General features: G+C 46.0%; 1 protein-coding gene across 2 annotated transcripts in view; it reads left to right on the top strand.

The window, feature by feature from the left end:
• Positions 1 to 20,372, top strand: part of LOC121535477 — a 34,605-nt gene extending 14,233 nt beyond the window's left edge. Inside the window, exons 2-10 of one of the 2 annotated variants that reach the window (XM_045205893.1) lie at positions 10,138 to 10,209; positions 13,928 to 14,073; positions 14,424 to 14,485; positions 14,734 to 14,896; positions 15,112 to 15,295; positions 15,680 to 15,823; positions 16,039 to 16,252; positions 16,542 to 16,746; positions 17,298 to 20,372. In XM_045205893.1, coding sequence (XP_045061828.1) covers positions 10,162 to 10,209; positions 13,928 to 14,073; positions 14,424 to 14,485; positions 14,734 to 14,896; positions 15,112 to 15,295; positions 15,680 to 15,823; positions 16,039 to 16,252; positions 16,542 to 16,746; positions 17,298 to 19,620 — 3,489 coding nt within the window. In that variant the 5' untranslated portion in view covers positions 10,138 to 10,161 and the 3' untranslated portion in view covers positions 19,621 to 20,372. Of the gene's footprint in view, positions 1 to 10,137; positions 10,210 to 13,927; positions 14,074 to 14,423; positions 14,486 to 14,733; positions 14,897 to 15,111; positions 15,296 to 15,679; positions 15,824 to 16,038; positions 16,253 to 16,541; positions 16,747 to 17,297 lie in introns of those variants that run through there. The other variant, XM_041842584.2, reaches the window with a different exon arrangement.
• Positions 20,373 to 24,498: the final 4,126 nt, after the last annotated feature.

Genomic DNA, 24,498 nt, shown 5'->3' with positions numbered 1-24,498 from the left:
AGTCAGTCTCACATCTGGTTTTCACCCCCAATCTAATGGTCAGGCGGAGAGAGCCAACCAGAAGATGGAATCCACGCTACGCTGCCTGGCCTCTTCCAACCCCACCTCCTGGGTCTCTCAGTTGCCTTGGGTTGAGTATGCCCACAATACTCTCCCCTACATCTGCCACTGGGATGTCTCCCTTCCAGTGCCTGTATGGCTACCAACCTCCCTTGTTCCCTTCTCAGGAGAAGGAGCTCTCAGTGCCTTCTGTTCAGGCCCATATTCGTCGTTGCCACCGGACCTGGCATCGGGCCAGAAAGGCACTCCTTAGAGTTTCGGACCGGTATCAGCTCCAGGCGAATCGTCGCCGGATCCCCGCTCCCACCTATACCATCGGAGATAGGGTCTGGTTGGCTACACGGGATCTTCCTTTACGGACTGAGTCTAGGAAGTTGTTACCGAAGTTCATTGGTCCGTTTGTGGTGGAGAAGGTGATCAATCCGGTGGCAGTTCGACTCAAACTCCCGAGGACGCTCAGAGTCCATCCCACCTTTCATGTCTCCTGCCTCAAGCCTGTTTTCCTCAGTCCTCTGTTGCCTCCTCCGCCTCCTCCTCCTCCTCCTCGGATGATCGGAGGCGGTCCTGCCTACACGGTGCGACGCATCATGGATTCCAGACGGCGGGGCCGGGGTTTCCAGTATCTCGTGGACTGGGAGGGGTATGGTCCTGAAGAGAGGAGTTGGATTCCGCGGCGACAGATCCTAGATGCTGACCTCATCCGTGACTTCTACCGCCTCCATCCTGGCGCTCCGGGGAGTCCGCCCGGTGGCGTTCGTCGGAGGGGGGTACTGTAACGATCCCGGCAGTCTGAGTCGGGTCCTGTCTGTGGACTAGTTTTTCTGCTCGTGATCTCCAGTTTCCCGAGGGTTCTGGAACGCTCCGGGGAGCTCTCTTGATTTCCGCACCTGCATCCCATCAGCAATCTGCACACCTGGTCCTGATCATCACCCTTCTTAGGCTCTGGCCTAACATCCATTCCCCTGCCGGATCGGTAGCCATGAACAGTAGGTTTACCAGAGTATCAGTCTTAGAGCTTCTAGCGTTAGTTTTGTTGTTTTGCACCTTGTTGGTTTGTTGTTTACTTACCTCCGTTTTGTTCCATCTGCAGTCACTCGTCCGGAACCTTCATCCAACCTCTGCCTGGTGGTCGGCGGCTGCCGAGCCATGATTGGATCAACCACTGCACCCCCCAACAACTAATCAACGCCGCCCGCTCTGTTCCCTGGATTATTCAGCATCACTCTTGACTTTGTAAATAAACACTCACCTTCGTTTCAACTTACCTTGTCCTGGTCTGCTTCTGGGTTCTGGCTTTGTAACTCGTGACACTTCTGACCCACTGGGAATGTGATGAAAGAAATGAATGCTGAAATAAATAATTCTCTCTACTATTATTCTGACATTTCACATTCTTAAAATAAAGTGGTGATCCTAACTGACCTAAAACAGGGAATTTTTACTCAGATTAAATGTCAGGAATTGTGAAAAACTGAGTTTAAATGTATTTGGCTAAGGTGTATGTAAACTTCCGACTTCAACTGTATGTAATTGTATATGTATTTACGTAAATAAAAAAAGGGACCACAATGGAAATACGTCCCCGACTTTATTGTGCAATCCCGGTTACTTTAAAAAGTATTTGTGTTTAAACTTTTTTTTTTTACTGACAAATAAAATCAATCAATCAATCCAAACTGTGCAGTGGGAAATTGATGAATGGAAAGAGACATCTGTTACAAAACATCAACAAGTTAAATGACATTCGGAGATTGTCAAGCCAAGCCTTCAATACTGGGAAGCCTACAAAGTAGAGAGGGATGTATTTTCTGTTTGTTGAGATTTACATAGTCTATTTATTGTGGTGTTGAAAACACAAACCATGATATTGAAGTTCCCGAAGTCAATATGCTTTGTTTATTGGTTGTATGGTGCATTGGCACAGAAACCTGTTGGTGGAAAAATTGTTGCATATATTTTATTTTATGGCATCAAAATGTTGAAAAATCTGATTTCCCCTAGCTGATCATTGTTTGCAGCTGGCTATGATCGTAGAGTAATGAAACAGGCAGGGAGAGTGAGCTCGTCTGTGGTGGCCGGTGAAACCTCAACCTTCTGATCCGTAGCCCTGCGTGGCATTGACTGTGCCACAAAAGCATGCTGAAGTGGCAAAGTCCATATCCACGCTTATTTGTATTTTGTATTTTATTAGGGATCCCCATTAGCTGCTGGACTTGGGGATTGTGAAGAGACCTCTGGTGGCATGTCTTGTGGGGTATGCATGAGTGTCCGAGCTGTGTACTACTAGTTTAAACAGACAGCTCAGTGCATGTCAACACCTCTAACAAAAACAAGTAGTGATGAAGTCAGTCTCTCCTCCACTTTGAGCCATGAGAGATTGACATGCATATCAATAATGTTAGCTCTCCGTATACATTTAAGGGCCAGCCGCGCTGCCCTGTTCTGAGACGATTGCAATTTTCCTAAGTCTCTCTTTGTGGCACCTGACCACACGACTGAACAGTAGTCCAGGTGTGACAAAACTAGGGCCTGTAGGACCTTTATTATGGACAGACTTCTCCCCATCTTAGCTACTGTTGTATCAACATGTTTTGATCATGACAGTTTACAATCCAGGGTTACTCCAAGCAGTTTAGTCTCCTCAACTTGCTCAATTTCCACATTATTCATTACAAGATTTAGTTGAGGTTTACGGTTTAGTGAATTATTTGTCCCAAATACAATGCCTTTAGTTTTTGAAATATTTAGGACTAACTTATTCCTTGCCACCCATTCAGAAACTAACTGTAGCTCTTTGTTAAGTGTTGCAGTCATTTCAGTCGCTGTAGCAGCTGACGTTTATAGTGTTGAGTCATCCGCATACATAGACACACTGGCTTTACTCAAAGCCAGTGGCATGTCGTTAGTAAAGTTTGAAAAAAGGAAGGGGCTTAAACAGCTGCCCTGGGGAATTCCGGATTCTACCTGGATGATGTTGGAGAGGCTTCCATTAAACAACACCCTTTGTGTTTTGTTAGACAGGTAACAACTTTTTATCCAGAATATAGCAGGGGGTGTAAAGCCATAACACTACATTTTTCCAGCAGCAGACTATGATCGATAATGTCAAAAGCCACACTGAAGTCTAACAAAACAGCCCCCACAATATTTGTATTATAAATTTCTCTCAACCAGTTATTTGTGTAATTGCTGTGCTTGTTGAATGTCCTTCCCTATAAGTGTGCTGAAAGTCTGTTGTCAATTTGTTTACAGTAAAATAGCATTGTATCTGGTCAAACACAATTTTTTTTCCAAAAGTTTACTAAGGGTTAGTAACAGGCTGATTGGTCAGCTATTTGAGCCAGTAAGGGGGCTTTACTATTCTTGGGTAGCGGAATTACTTTTGCTTCCCTCTAGACCTGAGGGAACACACATTCTATTAGGCTTAGATTGAAGATACAGTGAGGGAAAAAAGTATGTGATCCCCTGCTGATTTTGTACGTTTGCCCACTGACAAAGACATGATCATTCTATAATTTTAATGGTATGTTTATTTGAACAGTGAGAGACAGAATAACAACAAAAAAATCCAGAAAAAACGCATGTCAAAAATGTTATAAATTGATTTGCATTTTAATGAGGGAAATAAGTATTTGACCCCTCTGCAAAACATGATTTAGTACTTGGTGGCAAAACCCTTGTTGGCAATCACAGAGGTCAGACGTTTCTTGTAGTTGGCCACCAGGTTTGCACACATCTCAGGAGGAATTTTGTCCCACTCCACTTTGCAGATCTTCTCCAAGTCATTAAGGTTTCGAGCCTGATGTTTGGCAACTCGAACCTTCAGCTCCCTCTACAGATTTTCTATGGGATTAAGGTCTGGAGACTGGCTAGGCCACTCCAGGACCTTAATGTGCTTCTTCTTGAGCCACTCCTTTGTTGCCAGGGCCGTGTGTTTTGGGTCATTGTCATGCTGGAATACCCATCCACGACCCATTTTCAATGCCCTGGCTGAGGGAAGGAGGTTCTCACCCAGGATTTGACGGTACATGGCCCCGTCCATCGTCCCTTTGATGCGATGAAGTTGTCCTGTCCCCTTAGCAGAAAACCCCCCCCAAAACATAATGCTTTAACCTCCATGTTTGACGGTGGGGATGGTGTTCTTGGGGTCATAGGCAGCATTCCTCCTCCTCCAAACACGGCGAGTTGAGTTGATGCCAAAGAGCTCGATTTTGGTCTCATCTGACCACAACACTTTCACCCAGTTCTCCTCTGAATCATTCATATGTTCATTGGCAAACTTCAGACGGGCCTGTATATGTGCTTTCTTGAGCAGGGGGACCTTGCAGGCGCTGCAGGATTTCAGTCCTTCACGGCGTAGTGTGTTACCAATTGTTTTCTTGGTGACTATGGTCCCAGCAGCCTTGAGATCATTGACAAGATCCTCCTGTGTAGTTCTGGGCTGATTCCTCACCGTTCTCATGATCATTGCAACTCCACGAGGTGAGATCTTGCATGGAGCCCCAGGCTGAGGGAGATTGACAGTTATTTTGTGTTTCTTCCATTTGCGAATAATCGCACCAACTGTTGTCCACCTTCTTACCAAGCTGCTTGGCGATGGTCTTGTAGCCCATTCCTTCTTTCATAATTTGATCAGTTATACTTGGATGTAGTGTCAGTGTTTGTGCTGGCATGTCATGCCTAAGTTCGCTCTTCTTGCCAATGCAAAAATCATTAAAGTAGTTGGCAATATCAGTGGGTTTTGTGATGAATGAGCCATCTGATTCAATGAATTTGTAGTACGTTTGCCAATCGGTTGTGCAGCCAGACTTATTTGCCATTCCTTTTGCCTCATCCCGCTCAACCATACAATTTTTCAATTCCTCTTCAATCCACTGGGATTTAACAGTTTTTACAGTCATTTTCTTAATGGGTGCATGCTTATTAGTAACTGGGATAAGCAATTTCATAAATGTGTCTGGTTGCTCCTCATTACCTTGAGGAGCAACCATAAATAGCCTTGGTTTCTCAAATGACTGCCTCGCCTGGTTCACCAACTACTTCTCAGATAGAGTTCAATATGTGAAATCGGAGGGCCTGTTGTCTGGACCTATGGCAGTCTCTATGGGGGTGCCACAGGGTTCAATTCTTGGGCCGACTCTTTTCTCCGTGTATATCAATGATGTCGCTCTTGCTGCTGGTGACTCTCAGATCCACCTCTACGCAGACGACACCATTTTGTATACATCTGGCCCTTCTTTGGACACTGTGTTAACAAACCTCCAAACGAGCTTCAATGCCATACAACACTCCTTCAGTAGCCTCCAACTGCTCTTAAACACTAGTAAAACTAAATGCATGCTCTTCAATCGAACGCTGCTGGCACCCGCCCACCCGACTAGAATCACCACTCTCGACGGGTCTGACCTAGAGTATGTGGACAACTACAAATACCTAGGTGTCTGGTTAGACTGTAAACTCTCCTTCCAGACTCACATTAAGAATCTCCAATCCAAAGTTAAATCTAGAATCGGCTTCCTATTTCGCAACAAAGCCTCCTTCACTCATGCTGCCAAACATGCCCTCGTAAAACTGGCTATCCTACCGATCCTTGACTTCGACGATGTCATTTACAAAACAGCCTCCAACACTCTACTCAGCAAATTGGATGTAGTCTATCACAGTGCCATCCGTTTTGTCTCCAAAGCCCCATACACTACCCACCACTGTGACCTGTACGCTCTTGTTGGCTGGTCCTCACTACATGTTCGTCGTCAAACCCACTGGCTCCAGGCCATCTATAAATCACTGCTAGGCAAATCCCCGCCTTATCTTAGCTCATTGGTCACCATAGCAGCACCCACCCGTAGTCTGCGCTCCAGCAGGTATATCTCACTGGTCATTCCCAAAGCCAACACCTCCTTTGGCCGCCATTCCTTCCAGTTCTCTGCTGCCAATGACTGGAACGAATTGCAAAAATCTCTGAAGCTGGAGACTCTTATCTCCCTCACTAACTTTAAGCATCAGTTGTCAGAGCACCTTACCGATCACTGCACATGTACACAGCCCATCTGAAATTAGCCCACCCAACTACCTCATCCCTATATTGTTATTTATTTTGCTCTTTTGCACCCCCAGTATCTCTATTTGCACATAATCTCTTGCACATCTAGCATTCCAGTGTTAATACTAATTGTAATTATTTTGCACTATAGCCTATTTATTGCCTTACCTCCATAACTTGCTACATTTGCACACACTGTATATATATTTTCTGTTGTATTTTATGACCTTATGTTTTTTTTACCCCATATGTAACTCTGTGTTGTTGTTTTTATCGCACTGCTTTGCTTTATCTTGGCCAGGTCGCAGTTGTAAATGAGAACTTGTTCTCAACTGGCTTACCTGGTTAAATAAAGGTGAAATATATATATATTTTTTTATTACCAACCACAGACCAACAAATATTATTTACATCAACAACATAGGAATCACTACAAAACGTATTGTATGACCTCTTATACACTATATTAGGCCCAGCCTTTGGAACTTTGGTTTTCTTAGATATGGCTACTATATTGTGATCACTACATCCGATGCATTTGGATACTGCTTTAAAGCACATTTCTGCAGCATTAGTAAAGATGTGATCAATACATGTTGATGATTTAATTCCTGTGCTGATTGTAGCTACCCTGGTAGGTTGACTGATAACCTGAACCAGGTTGCAGGCACTAGTTACAGTTTGAAGCTTTCTCTTGAGTGGGCAGCCTGATGAAAGTCAGTCAATATTTAAATCACCCAGAAAATATACCTCTCTGTTGATATCACATACATGAGCAAGCATTTCACACGTTATCCAGATACTGCCTGTTAGCACTTTGTGATCTGTAGCAGCTTCCCACCAGAATGGGCTATAGGTGAGGCAGATGAACCTGTAGTCAAATTACTTCAACAGTATTTAACATGAGATCCTCTCTAAGCTTTACTGGAATGTGGTTCTGAATATAAACGGCAACACCTCCACCTTTGGCATTTCTGTATTTTCTATAGATGTTATAACCATGTATTGCTACCACTGTATCATCAAAGGTATTATCTAAGTGAATTTCAGAGATTGTCAGAATATGAATGTCATCTGTTACTAGCAAATTATTGATTTCATGAACCTTGTTTCTTAAGCTACATATGTTAACGTGGGCTATTTTTAGCATTTTTCTGAAATGCTTGATTGTTTCCATTGCTTTACTGTAAAGCGTAGCAGAAGTAGACATGCTAATGTTATTTATGTTAGTGCAAGGTAAACACAGGGTCGCTACAGTTATTGTTATTTGTGGTCGTAAACATTATTTTGAGTTAATTCTATGAGGGGGGAGGGTGTTCCATTTATTTTACAGTACAAGGGGAGGGTCATGTGAAAATATTTGTAACTTTGGGGAGGAGGGTGCATTCTTTTTAAATGACACCTTGAGTTGGACCAGCCCCTCCCTCTCAGTACATTTCGATCTGTCCCTTAGTCACAGAGATAATTTAGTCTCGTCTGGTTTTCGTCAACTGAAATGAAAAATAATTTTTGTTTAATTATAGTTTTTTTCAGGGTCTATTTAGTCCAGGGCTATTCAACTATATTCTTACTGGGGCCAGATGTAAAAAAGGTTAATTGCAGAGGGGCCGGACATTTTCCACATGTGATTATGTGGAAAACTGTATAAAAGAAGAACTGTATAAAAAAGCAATGAACACACATCAATAAAGCACTTTTCTTAAAATGAAAGGTTGCTAAAAGTAATTAGGAAAGAAGTGGAGGAGGTCAACCAACCTGAGTCAAGGTGCAACCAATTATTTTAATCATCATTGAAAAGAAAAAGGTGCTTGCTCACCATTATTTATTTTAATTTAAACAACTATTAAAAGCTTCTTAAGAGTAATTAGGTCATTTTAAAATCATCTGAAAACTATCATACCCCCAAGACATGCTAACCTCTCACCATTATAATAACAGGGGAGGTTATCATTTTTGGGGGGTATGATATTTTGGTCCCCTAAAATGGTGGGACTATGTACAAAAAGAGCTGTATTTCTGAACGGCTCACCCAATATAGATGACAATAACCTCAAATTAAAGCTGACAGTCTGCTATTTAACCTCATAGTCATTGTATCATTTCAAATTCAAAGTGCTGGACTACAGAGCAAAACAATAACAAAAGAGTCACTGTCCCAATACTTTTGGAGCTCACTGTATGTCAAATCAGGCAATGCCAAATTCCAGTCTGAAGGAAGTATGCATTGAATTCATTTCCCTTAGTCATTAGGTGATTTTTTTTGTCACCTTCCCTTCTAACGAGTCCTCGTGAGCATAAGAGAGGGAAACAGTAGGCACGTATGTGTTCCTGGGAGTCGTAGCTTTCAGGAATGGGGTCATAATATTTTGTAGCTTAAACTGTTCAAACGCTAGAGCCAAAATAATCAACATGCCACATGGGCGCAAGAAACCACTAAAAACAACTAGAAACCACACAATAGACAACCATCATAGTGCTTGTCATTTTGGCACTGAATGTCGGATTTTGGCAGGGAATTTTTTGCAGTTCTTTTATTCATGTTCAGAATTGATCAAAGGGCCAGTCTAAGTTAATAAACGGGCTGGTTTTGGCCCGCGGGCCACCAGTTGAATAGCCCTGATTTAGTCAGTTATTGTCTCATCAATTGCCATTGAAAAATAGGTGTTTGACGTTCTCCCCTCAGCAGCCTCCACTGATACGCACACACGCACACACACACACACAGCTGCCTCAGTTCTGTCCATGAGTACAGCATGACCTGCGGCGACCGAGGCAACGTGTGTAAATCATCACAGGGACTCAGTACATATGTGGCTAATGAGGGTTTTATGCATGAGGAATGTGAGCTGGTGTGTGTGTGAGTCTGAGAGTAACATGAGCTGGTATGTCCCGTCCATTAACAAGTAATAGGGTTTACGACTTTGCTGTTTGAAACATTTTAACTGGGCTGGTGGTTTTAGAAAGCTCCTCGCTCTACAAAAGGACTGAGCAGGTTGTATGAGATTTTGCATAAAATAAGGTGCCCATATGGTGTGGGGATGTGACAAAGTTTTCCTGAGCATGAATCAAAGTTTTGCATACACACATTCATGCCAAAGAGATTATGTGGTAATCTCTGATGAGAGTAGTGTATAGAGCAGATTATTGTATTGTAATACAATCAGAAGAACAAGTGAGGCATGGGATTAGCCATCGCACGCACCCACACGCACAAACGCACGCACACCTGGTACACAATTTATACTGTTTATGAGTTCAGTGCTGTCTCACTGCTAATGAATTCCGTTTACATGTAATACACAAGATTCTAAGCAGAACACAGTAGTACTTTGTTGTAGTAGTACCATGGTGCTTGCCTACTGAGCAGCAAGGGGAACTGCCCCTCCCTACCTTCAGGCTATGCTCAAACCCTACACCCCAACCCGAGCACTCCGTTCTGCCACCTCTGGTCTCTTGGCCGTCCCACCCCTACGGAGCCCAGTCAAAGCTTTTATCTGTCCTGGCACTCCAATGGTGGAATGAGCTTCCCCCTGAAGCTAGGACAGCAGAGTCCCTGCCCATTTTCTGAATACAACTGAAACCCTGCCTCTTCAAAGAGTATCTTAAATAAGACGTCTCAGCACTGTCTATTCCTATTAGCACTGACTTTGCTCATAACTTCCGTAGAGGAAAAATGTATTTACTACGACTATGTGGGTTTCTCACCTAGCTATGTTAAGATAAATGCATTTACTGTAAGTTGCTTTAGATAAGTGGAGCACATGTTAAATCAGGCTCCAGACAGTAGCAGGGCAGCCTGCGTGCAATAAAGAACTAGACTGGATAGTTTATGAGTATCTCTCCTCTCCTCTCCTCTCCTCTCCTCTCCTCTCCTCTCCTCTCCTCTCCTCTCCTCTCCTCTCCTCTCCCTCTCCTCTCCTCTCTCCTCTCCTCCTCCTCTCCTCTCCTCTCCTCTCCTCTCCTCTCCCTCTCCTCTCCTTTCCTCTCCTCTCCTCTCCTCTCCTCTCCTCTCCTCTCCTCTCTGTCGTCCTCAGGGTTCACTCTCTTTGACCTGGACCATGAGCAATGACTCGCCTGTACTGACAAGCCTGACGGAGAACTCCACCGTAAGTACTGCAGCTCTCTACCTCCTATCCTCTCTCCATCCATCTTGTGCTCTCCTACTCTTTCTATAATCTCTCCGCCTTCTCTTCATCCATCTCTCTCTATGCTTTCTTCATCCTCTCTCCTCCCTCTTTTCTCACACTTCTCCCTCTCTCTTTCTCTCCCCACAATCTCCATTCGGTCTCCTCCCTCCATCCTCTCTCTCCATCCTGTTTATTCTCTCCATTGAGCCAGTCTTTTGGGCTGCCTCTTTGTGACCGTATCCCAGAAGCAGACATTGGGTTCAGTGACTGGCTGCAGACTGTCATGTTAGATTAGTCCAGTGGGTTTCAATGGGTTAGTAATATGGTCTGCAGGTAGCCGGCCAGGGATTTAGCTGCTCCCACGATTGATTGTGTTGTTCTTACTGTTGGGCTGAGTTTGTAAAAACAGCAGATTGCATTACACTACAGTCACTCTGGCAGTGGAGAATGTGTGTGTGTGGGTCACAGTGTATGTGTGTGTGTGTGTGTGTGTGTGTGTGTGTGTGTGTGTGTATGATGTTTCCTGTAATGATAACTGAGACCCAGCAGGTAATCGTGCTGCCTGTGAGGCTTTCCCTGAAGGACCTAGCCTGGCGGGTAGGAGCGTTGGGCCAATAACCAAAGGTTGCTGGATCAAATCCCTGAGCCGACAAGGTAGAAATCTGTCGTGCTGCCCCTGAGCAAGGCAGCTAACCCCCAACAACTGCTCCCCGAGCGCCAATGATGTTGATTAAGGTAGCCCCCCGCACCTCTCTTATTCAGAGGGGTTGGGTTAAATGCAGAAGACGCATTCAGTTGTGCAACTGACTAGGTATCCTCCTTTCCCTGTTACTACGCCGTAACACACTGTACTCATCCCTACCTCACTGTGTAGACCTACACACACTCTTTACATGAGTCCCCTTCCTGCTGAACCTATATACTAATGGATGAACCCTGTGTGATAGGTTATTCATTAATACACTTCTGTAGCCCAGTACGTGACAGGAAGAGGATGAAGACAGAGGAAAAATGAATACGCTGATGATCATTTATTTAAATGTAAAACAATAGGCCCGCTATTCTTTTTGTTTCATTAGCGAATCTAGCGATGCTTTGATCCGAGGCCTGGTTATGCTAGCAGCTAACCTGACACCAGCTGTTTTGATTCTCAGAAGGGCATTCAATTGGAAACCATGGCTCCCTCTCCCTCCCAGTCATTCCTCGTAGAATAACCGCTCAGTTGCTGGATTGTGTGTGTGATTGGAGTTAACAGGTTGACAATGTTTGATTGATGGGTGGCGTTCTGGAACTTTCCCCAGAAGCTCATTCCGAGGGTTCCAAACTCCTCTGAGGGAAATGCAGAGTTGCAGACTAGAGGGTGGATTTTACTCAGATCATTCCCCTATCTCTACATGATTTCTTCTCTGGCTGTCTCTCACTCTTCTGTCTCACTCTCTCCATCTCTCTCCATATCTTTCTCTCTTTCTCTCTCTCTCTCTCTCCCCCCAGTAATACTGTGTGGAATTTCTAGGTTGACCTTGTTGTTCCCTCAGTCAAGGTTATGAAGCAAGTAGACTCTTGTGATCTAGAGGGCTTCCCCATCCATAGTATGGAGTGTTCTGTCTTTCACCCAATTACCAAATCTTAGCATGACTCATAGCACATTTGATATCACAGCCAATCCATTACTGTCCTCTCTGTCTTAATCATAGCGTAATTAGAGTAGAGGGGTGTGTTAACTGATATTCAATATAGAACTGCTTCGTCATTGGCTTTTAATGGCCCTCCATTATCAGAATCAGTCGATAATATAACATAAGCAGGTTCTCACTGCTTACGACAGTCTGACTGCATCCTCCTGATGATGCCACTCTGTCGCCCCTCCTCTCTCCTCCTCTCTCTCCTCTCCTCCTCTCACCCTCTCTCCTCCTCTCTACCGCTCTCCTCCTCTCCCCCTCTCTCCTCCTCTCTTCTCCTCTCTCCCTCTCTCCTCCTCTCTCCTCTACCCCTCTCTCCTCCTCTCCCCCTCTCCTCCTCTCTCCTCCGCTCTTCTCCTCTCTCCTCCACTCTCCTCCTCATCTCCCCTCTCTCCTCCACTCTCCCCCTCTCCTCCTCTCTCCTCCGCTCTCCTCCTCTCTCCTCCTCTCCCCTCTCTCTCTCTCCCCTCTCTCCTCTCCCCCTCTTTCTTCCTCTCCTCCCCCATCTTCCCTCCTTTTCTCCTCCCATCTCCATTTTTAGCCTGCTGAGGCCTAATTTTCTCCTCAGTCAGATGAGCAGGGAAATTGAATTAAGGGTCTCATTGACGTTTCGATTATAATCCAGAGGATCACTTAGGGAAGACAGAGCATGTTAATCACAAAGCACAGAGAATATTACTGTGTGTGTACGTGTGTGGCTTACAACATCTCTCTGAATCAACGCGACTCCTTATTAAATATTACACTGCTGAGCTGACACTGTAATGGGACAAAAATATAGACTTCAAAAGGAAATTAATATTTATTCCCAGCAGCACTACTCATGTAGCTAAGATGTTAGCTTGGCACAATAGATAACCGCATTCACACAAACATGGTGTGAAAACATAATGCATTTCTGAAGAATAATGTACTGCAGGCTATCTATTCAATCATTGATTTACAATACAATACATTATGACGCACAACAATAATACAAACAATAGATTGCAAGGCAAAACCCCTTCATGTGATACAAAGTATGTAATACAATAGATTTTCTATCATATTTCTGTCACCTATCCAGTCATTTCAGATCTGTGAACACTGAAAGTGTTAACCACCAGGGTAAGCTGCTAGGCTAAATAAAACCTGAAGAGTCTTACCCAGTTTCTCCAGATAGAAGTTCCCTTAACCAAATATCTATTTGGGAAACTTCTACTGACTCCCGTTGGTTCAAAGGGGTAGTGTCTAGGGTAAGGTACTAAGAGCGGAAATGGTACTAGGTCTCTGACCCTCTGTATAGGAGGTGCCACTGTCGGCAGGGTGGGAGGCCTCTGACCCTTATGGTCCCTCCCTCTATACAGGAGGTGCCACTGTCGGCAGGGTGGGAGGCCTCTGACCCTTATGGTCCCTCCCTCTATACAGGAGGTGCCAGTGTCGGCAGGGTGGGAGGCCTCTGACCCCTTATGGTCCCTCCCTCTATACAGGAGGTGCCACTGTCGGCAGGGTGGGAGGCCTCTGACCCTTATGGTCCCTCCCTCTATACAGGAGGTGCCAGTGTCGGCAGGGTGGGAGGCCTCTGACCCTTATGGTCCCTCCCTCTATACAGGAGGTGCCAGTGTCGGCAGGGTGGGAGGCCTCTGACCCTTATGGTCCCTCCCTCTATACAGGAGGTGCCAGTGTCGGCAGGGTGGGAGGCCTCTGACCCTTATGGTCCCTCCCTCTATACAGGAGGTGCCAGTGTCGGCAGGGTGGGATGCCTCTGACCCTTATGGTCCCTCCCTCTATACAGGAGGTGCCACTGTCGGCAGGGTGGGAGGCCTCTGACCCTTATGGTCCCTCCCTCTATACAGGAGGTGCCAGTGTCGGCAGGGTGGGAGGCCTCTGACCCTTATGGTCCCTCCCTCTATACAGGAGGTGCCAGTGTCGGCAGGGTGGGAGGCCTCTGACCCTTATGGTCCCTCCCTCTATACAGGAGGTGCCAGTGTCGGCAGGGTGGGAGGCCTCTGACCCTTATGGTCCCTCCCTCTATACAGGAGGTGCCAGTGTCGGCAGGGCGGGTGGAGAACTATGTGCTCCTGCTGGTCCTGCTGTGTGTGCTCGCTGGAGGCTCCCTGATCCTTCTGTCCGTGCTGCTGTTGTTCTGTCACCGCTGCTGTGTGGGCGGCCGCCGCTACTCCAGGTAACACCTCTACAGTAACCACACCTAAAGTATTATAGATCATGTCCCTGGTTCTAACTCTGATTAAGCGTATTATGTATTAACAGAACTGTGGCACGTCTGCATAGAGGGATTAGGAGACACAGTGTTGAAGTGATTATGATAGAAATGGATTACTGCTCAGTGAAATAAAAATGAGCATTAAATCTTTGATGCCTGGAGACAGTTCTATTTTTGACCACAAAGGGCAAAGAGACAGTACCAATAACACTCTCTTTCTCCCTCTCTCATCCCTCTCTTCTCCCTCTCTCCTCCCTCTCTCCTCTCTCCTCCCTCTCTCTTCTCCCTCTCTTTCTGTCCTCTGTGTGCAGGGCCAGTGATGATCCAGAGAAGACTAATACCACCTATGTGGAGGATTCACAGCCCACACAAGGTAAGGAGGATTCACAGCCCACACAAGGTAAGGAGGATTCACAGCCCACACAAGGTAAGGAGGATGTACATTCTACTTCAGTTTAGTCGCAGAATATTTGTATTAAAACCATAGAAACTGACACTTCCTCCTTTAATTTTTTTCTCTCCTCTCCTCTCCTCTCCTCTCCTCTCCTCTCCTCTCCCTCTCCTCTCCTCTCTCCTCTCCTCTCCTCTCCTCTCCTCTCCCCTCCCCCCCCCTCTCTCCAGACATCACTATCAGGCTAGATGAGTCAGATGCACTCTCGGCGTCTTGCTGCCATGATGAAGAGACAGACAGGTTCATGTCCACTTGCGCTACTGGCCGCCGGGTCTCCTTCAATGAGTCAGCTCTTTACGAAAAGGAGAGCAAGACTCAGGACAAAGGACGCAGGTACAGGGCAATGTTATTCACAAAATGGCTGCCGTGTATCACTCAGGTTGATGTTGCAACACAAGCACAGATTGGTGGTGGAAGTGGCGCGTCGTCTCCATACAATATTAAGTCCTTTGAAGCAAGGTCTCCTTGAAAAACAATCTCTTTATCTCAATGGAAACTCACGACTGAATTAAAATTAGATACCATTTCCTTCCTCTCCTCCTACTCAGGTACACCCTCACAGAAGGAGACTTCCATCACCTGAAGAAGGCCCGTCTGACCCACCTCCCCCTGGCCCCCCCCCCCTCCACCCTGAAAATCCTCACCATCATGGAGTGTGAGTCTACAGAGAGCAGCAGCCTCAACGTCAACGAACCGCCCGCTCCCAAACTCCCCCTCTATCCCCTCTACCAGGTAAACCTTCACATTTTACATTTAGCATGATTACTTTTCCATGGTAAAAAAAACATAGCATTTATTGGTTAGGTGCATTAAAACTTCAGGTGTCTGGGAAGGTAGATAAATATCTAGCTGACTCAACTACTCAACCAGAGGTTGTTGGTAGGATGGTGGGAGGATCTATAGGAAGACTCATTGTAATGGCTGGAAGGGAATCGATGGAACGGAGTCAATATGTTTGATGTGTTTGATACCTGTTCCATTTATTCCATTCCAACCATTACAATGAGCCTGTCCTCCTATAGGTCCTCCCACCAGCCTCCTCTGTACTCAATATACAACACAACCTTGGCATTGCTTTTCCCTGATCATCCTAACTTGAGCTGGTGTTTTGTCTAGTCTTCTGAGAGGTCTGCGCCTGCCTGGTTGGGCCAAAGCTCTAGTAATACCCTCCCTGGAGACATCCACCACAACATCCTGCTGGACTCCAGACTCAGCCACAGTCCACCAATCCTGTGCCCCCCGACCCCCCGCTCCAGAACCGTGAGTGTTATACATTACTTTATACACACGCTACTACAGACTCTGATGAAGTGGTAACGCTCTCGATTTCGCACCACGCATGCCCCTTGGTGAAGGGGGTTCGAGCCCCCACTTGACTGTCCTTAAATTCCTTTCTGTGACCTTCTCTATATGTACATTATCTCTACATCTACATTATCTACCGATCTCTACTTATACTCTATCTGCTTTGACAGACGGAGGCCGTAGGGGACGGGGCGTGGGTCAGGACGGAAGGAGAGGTAGAGATGAGAGGAGTGAGGGGAAAGTCTCTGGCCCCCGGACACCAGGGTTCCGTTCTGCAGTTCTTCTGCAAACTGAGACGGCATGCCAGCTTGGAGGGGGCGGGTCCTTACTTCAGGAAGTGGAAGTTTGACAGCAGCCATCGTGCCGCCAGTCTAGATGCCAAAGGTGAGAGGTCATGTAGCGAGGCTAGAGGCATGTGTCTGGTTTTATTAAGTTAAACCTTTTGGACTATTATGAAATGTAAAGGTCATTTCCAATTGAGCCGACATATGCAGCGTTTACCGTGAATGCAGTCTCCGCAAATGCGGAAACATTGCCTTTAAATGTCAGTGGCACCATAACGCTGATCTTCTGCGCTACTGATTGAATCGAGCCCTGAACTTCTTATGGCTGAAAATATAGAAGAGAGTAATAACACTGTGTGTGTGTGTTTGTGTGTGTGTGTTTCCCCCAGGCTCTCCTAAGAGGCGTCCGTTCCAGAGACAGAGAGCAGCCAGTGATAACGCAGACCCAACTGAAGAGGATTCACCCCCTCTCCCTTTCCGCTGTGACATCATCCAGCCCCTCCCACACACACACAGCCAGAGCAACGGCCTCCAGCGTCTCTCTGCAGGGTCGCTATCGCCCCCCACCTGCCCACCCTCACCCTGTCTCAGCAGGTACCATTCACAGACTAACTTCTAACAAACAGTATTATATTTATATCGGTTATAGGGGTACCTATTGAATCTGAATACATCATATGATCAATTCCGTAACTTAACTACTTTTGATAAGTGCAGTGTGTGAAGACAGATGATAGACAGGCAGGTGATAAATAAAACATGTAGGTGTTGTTTGATGGTGAATCTACCTGACGTCTGTCTCTGTCTCTCTGTTTCTGTCTGTGTCTCTTACTCTCTGTTTCTCTGTCTCTCTCTGTCTCTCTCTGTCTCTCTCTCTCTCTCTGTCTGTCTGTCTGTCTGTCTGTCTGTCTGTCTGTCTGTCTGTCTGTCTGTGTCTCTGTCTCTGTCTCTGTCTCTGTCTCTGTCTCTGTCTCTGTCTCTCTCTCTCTCTCTCTCTCTCTCTCTCTCTCTCTGTCTGTCTGTCTGTCTGTCTGTCTGTCTGTCTGTCTGTCTGTCTGTCTGTCTGTCTCTCTCTCTCTCTCTCTCTCTCTCTCTCTTTGTCTCTCTCTCTTTGTCTCTCTCGCTCTCTCTCTGTCTCTCTGCAGGTTAGAGGTGGAGGCGGTGGTGGAGGCTGCCAGCAGCAGCAGCAGCAGGACAGAGAGAAACGCGACTCACCCACCACCAGAGCCCCCTGAGACCCAAGAGAGAGAGCAGGAGCCTGAGGAGGAAGCGACAGGAACAGGGTTATGGAGAGAAGAAGCTGGGGCAGTGACAAGAACAGAAGCAGGAGAGGAGGTCAATGTATGGGTTGGGCCAGGAGAAGAGTCAGATGAAGAGGAAGAGGCAGATATTTTAGGGACAGAACAAAGGGTGGGTATGGGATCAGAGATAATGGAATGTATGTGTGCAGACCAAGCTCAGGAGGGAGGAGATTGTTTCCAGGCAGAACTAGGAGCTGAGGCAAGGATAAGGGCAAGGACTGCGGATGGGTTGGGGGACACTCCAAAGACAGAAGCAGGGGTGGGGGTAAGAGCCAAGACAAGGGTAGGGGCTATTCTGGGAACAGAAAGAGAGCCCGAGACAGCAGTCAGGCTTGAGTCAACGATAGAGGTGGGGGAAACACCAGGGGCAGAATTAGAAGTTGAGGCAGGGCTAGGGACATCAGGGGTAAGGATAAAGGCAGATTCAGGATCAGGGTTAGAAGGGGTGCTAGGTGCTGGAGCAGGGCCAGGGATATGGGAAGATCCAGGGCCTCGATCAAGGTCTGGGTCTGGGGTGTGTATCAGTCGACAGGAGAGCACTGAGACCCAGCCCTCTCTGTACAGAGACATCTGGAGCCTGCGAGCCTCTCTGGAGCAGTATGCCTCCTCGGATCAGAGCAGTACGGACAGGGAGTCCATACGCAGCGACGCCGACAGCGTGTGTTCGCTAGGAGGCGCCGCAGCCCGGTCCAGCTTCACCGCCTGCCTCTCCCAGGACCTTGGTGACGAACTGGAGGGAGAATGGGAGTATGGGGACACGGGAAGGGAGGGGGGAGACAGGGGACAGAGGGAGACAGAGGGGGAGGCGGAATACAGGGACACTGGAAAAAAGATTGGGCACAGGGGGGTCCAGAGGAGAGATAGTGAGGGAGGAGGAGGAGAAGGGGGAACCGGGGAAACCGGGGGAGGAGGAGGGGAGGCGGGCAGCCGGAAGCTCCTACAGATGGACAGCGGGTACACGTCCATTGAGGCTCCGATGCGGGCCACTGAGGAGCTGAGGCTGTTCGGGGCCCCTGGAGGCCCCCGGGGAAAGACGGCATCGGAAAGAAGGCTGTTCTTCACCAGCTCTGGGAGGAAGGGCACCGTGTGTGAGAGCTTAGAGGCCAAGGTGTTCCAGGAGGAGCTGGAGGATGAGATGGGAAAGAATACTGAGGGGGAAGAGAAACCTGTAAAGAGGTCCCCAAGGTCCCCTAATGGAGGAAAGACGCTTATCCTCAAAGAACCACCACAATCGGTATCACCGCTAAAATCGCTACAATTGCAACAACCGCCGCTACAGTCACCCCAACCCCAAGCCATGCCCTCGCCACGGCCCGTACGCCTACGTCGGCGTGACTACAGCATTGACGAGAAGACGGACGCACTGTTCAACGAGTTCCTGCGTCACGATCCCCGCTTCGACCAGCAGGAGTCGCCACTGCGCTCCCGGCACCGCTCGCGCATCCACCTTCGCAAGCAGTGGCAGCGCCACAAGCAGTACAGCGACCCAGGGTCTGGTGCTGGGGGGCGCTATTCGCCCTCTCTGGAGAGGCAGAGTTTCAGACCCTTACGGAGGGGCGACAGTGCGGGATACCCTCTAGATACACGCTACCATAGCACGCTGTCTCGTATAGCCAGCGCAGCCGACGAGGAGGCCAGTGAAGGGGCAGCTGGCGAGGGAGCAACCAATGAGGGTGCGGCCTGTGAGGGTGCAGTGCATGAGAGCACAGACGTTAAGGAGTCAACCAATAAGGGCACAGGGAATGAGACTGTAGCCAATCAGGACACAGCTAGTCGGTCATCTGACGTACTGAGGGCTGAGGCCAGTGGGATGGACCCGAGGGTAGACAATTACAACAACAACAGTAGCCAAGCTTTGACTCTAGCAGAGAGTTACTCCTCTGCCCCCACACAGAACCCCCCTGTGGCTCTCCCTAAGTCCCTGAAAGACTCCCTCATAGATCCCCCTATTCTCCACATTGAGGACCCTGAATCCTCAGGCTTAAATCCCCATCCTCAGCCCCAGGCTCAGGCTCCATCCCCTCGCCTGTCTGATAAGCTTTCTGTGACCATGGAGGACAGGCTCTACACTGGATTGTGGAGGACAGGGCAGGGTCAGGGAGGACCAGAGTATGTGGTGGGAGCCATCTCCCTCTCCTCTTCCCCTGAGCCCTCCAGCCCTGTGTAGCCGGCTGACTTTTCACTCCTCCAGTTAGCTTCATGTCATCTCACTTCAGTTCATTCAATGGATGATTTTGTTCAATTTCTACTATATAGCATTAAAGAAACGAAAGACCTTCCCACATATAAGTGACCCACCCTTTTCTCTGGCTTTGAGCACTTCCTCATGACTGACATCACTTCCTGTACAGGTATAGGCTCTGGTTAGTGCTATCCGGGGTCCTTGTGGCATCCCAGCCCTAACCCTAACCTTAAGCCCTACCCTAACCTAACCTTAACCGTTTTAAATTTCAACTTCAATTGGGTGACGTCAGAGTTGGGACGTCCCAAGGATACCATTTAGACTTATAGGCTCTGGTACAGGTTTCTTGACTTGATACCCAATACACATATGAAATGACAATATGGCTATTGGCCGCACTCTCGATTCTCTTCCAGTGTGATTCCCTACAGCCTTATGTTACCATGAAACTAGGTGCTGTGGCATCTTTTCTAATAGACTATGAAAGATATGCGACCTTAGATTTCCATTGTTACCGGTATATTCTTGCTTTAGATAGATATTCATCTCGGTTAACCCAGAACTAAAATCTTGCGTAAGTTGTTCAGCTTACTCGATTAAGTGCTGGGTCTATACATGTTAGAAAGGGAGAGTTCCGGTTTGCGAAGTCTCCACCCTTGCAAAAGGAAACTCTCAGCCAAAGCCCCCCCAATTTGTTTCATTAGTCCATTGCTGATATAGTCCCAAAATGTTTTGCATGTCAGCAATCAAGTTTTCAAGATATATCACCTTCAAAATATAGAAATACAGCCGGTATGATGCATTTTGAATCATACCGGCTGTATTTCTGTATTTTGAAAGTTATATATCTTAAAAACTTGATTGCTGACATGCAAAACATTTTGGGACTATATCAACAATGGACTAATGAAACAAATACCAAAATATAGTTTTTGGGTAAAATTGTCCTTTAAGCACTGCCTTCGCCCCAATCCTGATACTCCAAATAACCAGTGATGAAAACCCAAACACCAGAACTACTGCTGCTCACCATCCCACGCATCCCATCCCTTCGTGACAGATTCTACAGTTCTATGAGAGATTAGATAGATATCCTTGCTAGGAGATTAGATATCCAATTCATAGCTAGATTGTTGCTAGCATTTAAACAACTTCCCTGTTCATATCCTATTTTCTGGCATAATAGTGTAATTTACAGCATGATATGTGTGTAAACAATGTGAAAGTGAATACTGTACAGTTTTACATAATAACAAATGCACTTTGATGGGAAGGAAGATAATATGGCATGTTTGTCATCCATTTTCCTCATTCCAAAACGTCTCGTCCTCAAGTGTCCTTCTTATCATGATTATCATTGAGTATGGGTAATGGGTGTCTGTTTGTCCATAGAGATGACTGGATTCTAGTCTGGTAGTTTGTTCTGTTTATGCATTCAAAATATATTAGCACCCAGGCTAGTTGAGTAACACATGATGACAAGATTTGAATCAGGTTTTGTTTGATATTCATATTGTATCTCTATTTTGTATTTATATCATTATTTAACTATTTATTCAAATTTGCTAATTTTATGTGCTGTCCTGTCTTACATCTTCAATGGCATCATATTCAATGTAAACATTTTTTATCATTAAACGTCCTCTAGAAAATGGGCCTATTTTGGGTAAAGTTCCACCATATATAGAAAACAAATGGTTGTCTATGCTCTTCCTCGTTTGTCCTCCCTCTCCAATGTCCCAGACCTATCAGCACTAGAAACCAGTAATTATAACTACAACTCATTCCAATTCCATCCTCTCATGGTGTCTGAATATTGATTATAGAAGGAGAATCCTGAAACCTCCTTTTCAGTTCTAAAGGAATGTTTCCCCCTGGAGGCCTGAGCTGAGGGAACAGGGATGTGTCGCAGGCAGCCGTCTGCTGGATAAAGGGAACTTACCATAAGCCTGACTGACACAATACTCTAAGGCTACGTTTACACAGGCAGCCCAATTCTGAGATTTTTTTCATTCATTGGTCTTTTGACCAATCAAATCAGCTCCGAAAAAGAGCTCGTGAAAAGATCTGATGTGATTGGTCAAAAATATCAGAATTGGTCTGCCCGTGTAAACGTAGCGTACAGTGTCAGTCAGGCTGATGGTAAGTCTCCTTCATCCAGCAGACAGTTATCACCAACCTGACTGACACATGATACTCTGTCTGTCAGAGAAACCTTCACACTCTTGGTGTAGAGAGGACAGACAGAGAGCAGGGGACTGGGAGGGGAGACCTGGAGGATGTAGCTACCACAGGACTGTGAAATTGGAGTTGCATTCAGGATCATTGACTGACTGATCTAAATGCTTGGAATTGATTGTTGTTAAATGCATCCAGTACACTGGTTTGACCCAGCATACGCTGAGTGAGTGACTTCTCAGCACCCAATGACCCCTAACCCCACTGGAAGGGATATTTAATGACCCCTAACCCTACTGGAAGGGATAGTTAAGGACCCCTAACCCCACTGGAAGGGATATTTAAGGACCCCTAACCCCACTGTAAGGGAGAGAAAGAAAACACTGGAAGGGATAGTTTCTGCATGTTTAAGCAATGTTGTACTTTCTGCAAACCTGAGTTAGACCTTGAAACACTGGGTACTTGTACATATTACATTGTTCACTTTATCATTCTCAAAAACAGACTGCAAATCCATTGGTACTGCTACTGGAACCAGGGTTCGAGTTATGTTGTACCTTGAGTAAAAGGTCCCTGTCTATGTATCTGGTAGGTAATTTAGTGTAGAGAAAAATGATCTGTACAGTATCGAAATCCCTGATGTTTTGTAATGCCTTGATACCTAGACTTCGAGGGACCAACCAATGTACATATTCACCCCCCCCCCCTCCCTCCAATTAAATAAAAGAGAGAAGGATAGAAGAAAAGAGCTGTGTTCACTTCACTTCGGTCATTCTGTGGATTCAAGGTGAACAGACTGAACATATTGCAGGTGGACAGACTGAACATATTGCAGGTGGACAGACTGAACAATAGAACACAATAGCCATGACTGTAGAGATGACTAGTAAGCAACAGAGGATGCCGGGCAGACATCCACATCACACAACAGTCAAGAGATACAGTACCATCAACACAATCATGGAAATAGGGGTGGGTTAATTGCAACGGCTAAGAAAAACGACTTTGGGTCCTTGAAATGCGCTATATCAATACCAATACCATGTATTATTGTTAAGAAAAAATATAAATAATTCTTAACACATGGTATTGGTATTTCTATAATTAGAATAAGGTCAGAAAAGCAGGAATTCTTCATTAATCAAAGGTACATGTGAGGCTTCTCATCGAGTTTTGCCTGGTCTGGGCTCTGTATAGATTCTCTCAGTGCCTGGCTGACGTGGGCAGCGTTTGTCTTTCTCCTTACGCAACCCTGCAGCTCCATCAGCCCAGCACTGAGAATAGATCATAGAGCAGGTGAGTCAGAGCACAGGGAGGGAGGGAGAGAGGGGGAGTAAAAGAGGGAGTAGAGGAGATAGCAGATGAGTCGGAGCATCGAGAGAAGGGGAAAGGAGGGGATACAGAGCGGGGGAAAGAGGGAGAAAGAGAGGGGGCGGGTCAGCAGAGAAGAGAGTAGGTGAGTGAGTCAGACCAGAGAGCGAGTGAGAGAAATTAAAATATGGGAGGGAGAGAGAGAATGGTGATGGGGGAGGAATTTTCAGGGACGTGATCAGCACAAAAAAGAAAAAAGGCCACCAGTGCATCTTTTAACATACAGATGCCTGACGCCATATTATTCCGGTTTTCCTGAGGTCTGAAGAATCCCATTTCAGTTTCATAGTTAAGAATCACCCTCAACCCTCCGTCCCCCTCTGGGGCAAGTGTTCACCCCAATGTCAGTGTAGGTGTGAAATAAACTGTAGAAGGTTGCTTTGAAACCTGTATTCATGCGTAAAAATAAACACCTGCAGTTTAATGACCATACACTGAGTGTACAAATCATTAGGAACACCTTCCTAATATTGAGTTGCACCCCCTTTTGCCCCCAGAATAGCCTCAATTCGTCAGGGCATGGACTCTACAAGGTGTGGAAAGCATTCCACAGGGATGCTGGCCCATGTTGACTCCAATGCTTCCCACAGTTGTGCAAAGTACTTAAGTAGTACTTGAAGTAAAAATACTTCAAGTAGCTTTTTGGGGTATCTGTACTTTACTATTTACATTTCTGACTACTTTTACTTCACTACATTCCTTAAGAAGATATTGTACTTTTTACTCCATACGTTTTCCTTGACACCCAATATATAAGGAATTAGAAAATATTTATACTTTTACTTTCGATACTTACGTATATTTTACCAATTACATTTACTTTTGATACTGAAGTATATTTTAAACCAAATACTTTGACTTTTACTGGGTGAATTTCACTTGAGTCATTTTCTATTTAGGTATCTTTACTTTTACTCAAGTATGAAAATTGGGTACTTTTTCCACCACTGCAGTTGTGTCAAGTTGGCTGGATGTCCTTTGGTTGGTGGACCATTCTTGATACACATGGGAAACTGTTGAGTGTGAAAAACCCAGCAGCGTTCCAAGGCACTGAAATCTTGTCTTGCCCATTCACCCTCTGAATGTCACACTTACACAATCCATGTCTCAATTGTCTCAAGGCTTAAAAATCCTTCTTTAACCTGTCTCCTCCCCTTCATCTACACTGATTGAAGTGGATTTAACAAGTGACATTTATAAGGGATCATAGCTTTCACCTGGTCAGTCTGTTATAGAAAGAGCAGACATTCTTAATGTTTTATACACTCAGTGTATGTTCAGAATATAAAATAAAAATGGGAGCCAGACAACAAA

Source organism: Coregonus clupeaformis, chromosome 21, assembly GCF_020615455.1.
Source record: "Coregonus clupeaformis isolate EN_2021a chromosome 21, ASM2061545v1, whole genome shotgun sequence".
Classification (NCBI taxonomy): Eukaryota; Metazoa; Chordata; class Actinopteri; order Salmoniformes; family Salmonidae; genus Coregonus; species Coregonus clupeaformis.
The sequence above is the reverse complement of the archived record's forward strand: the minus strand, read 5'-3'. Positions and strand labels throughout refer to the sequence as shown.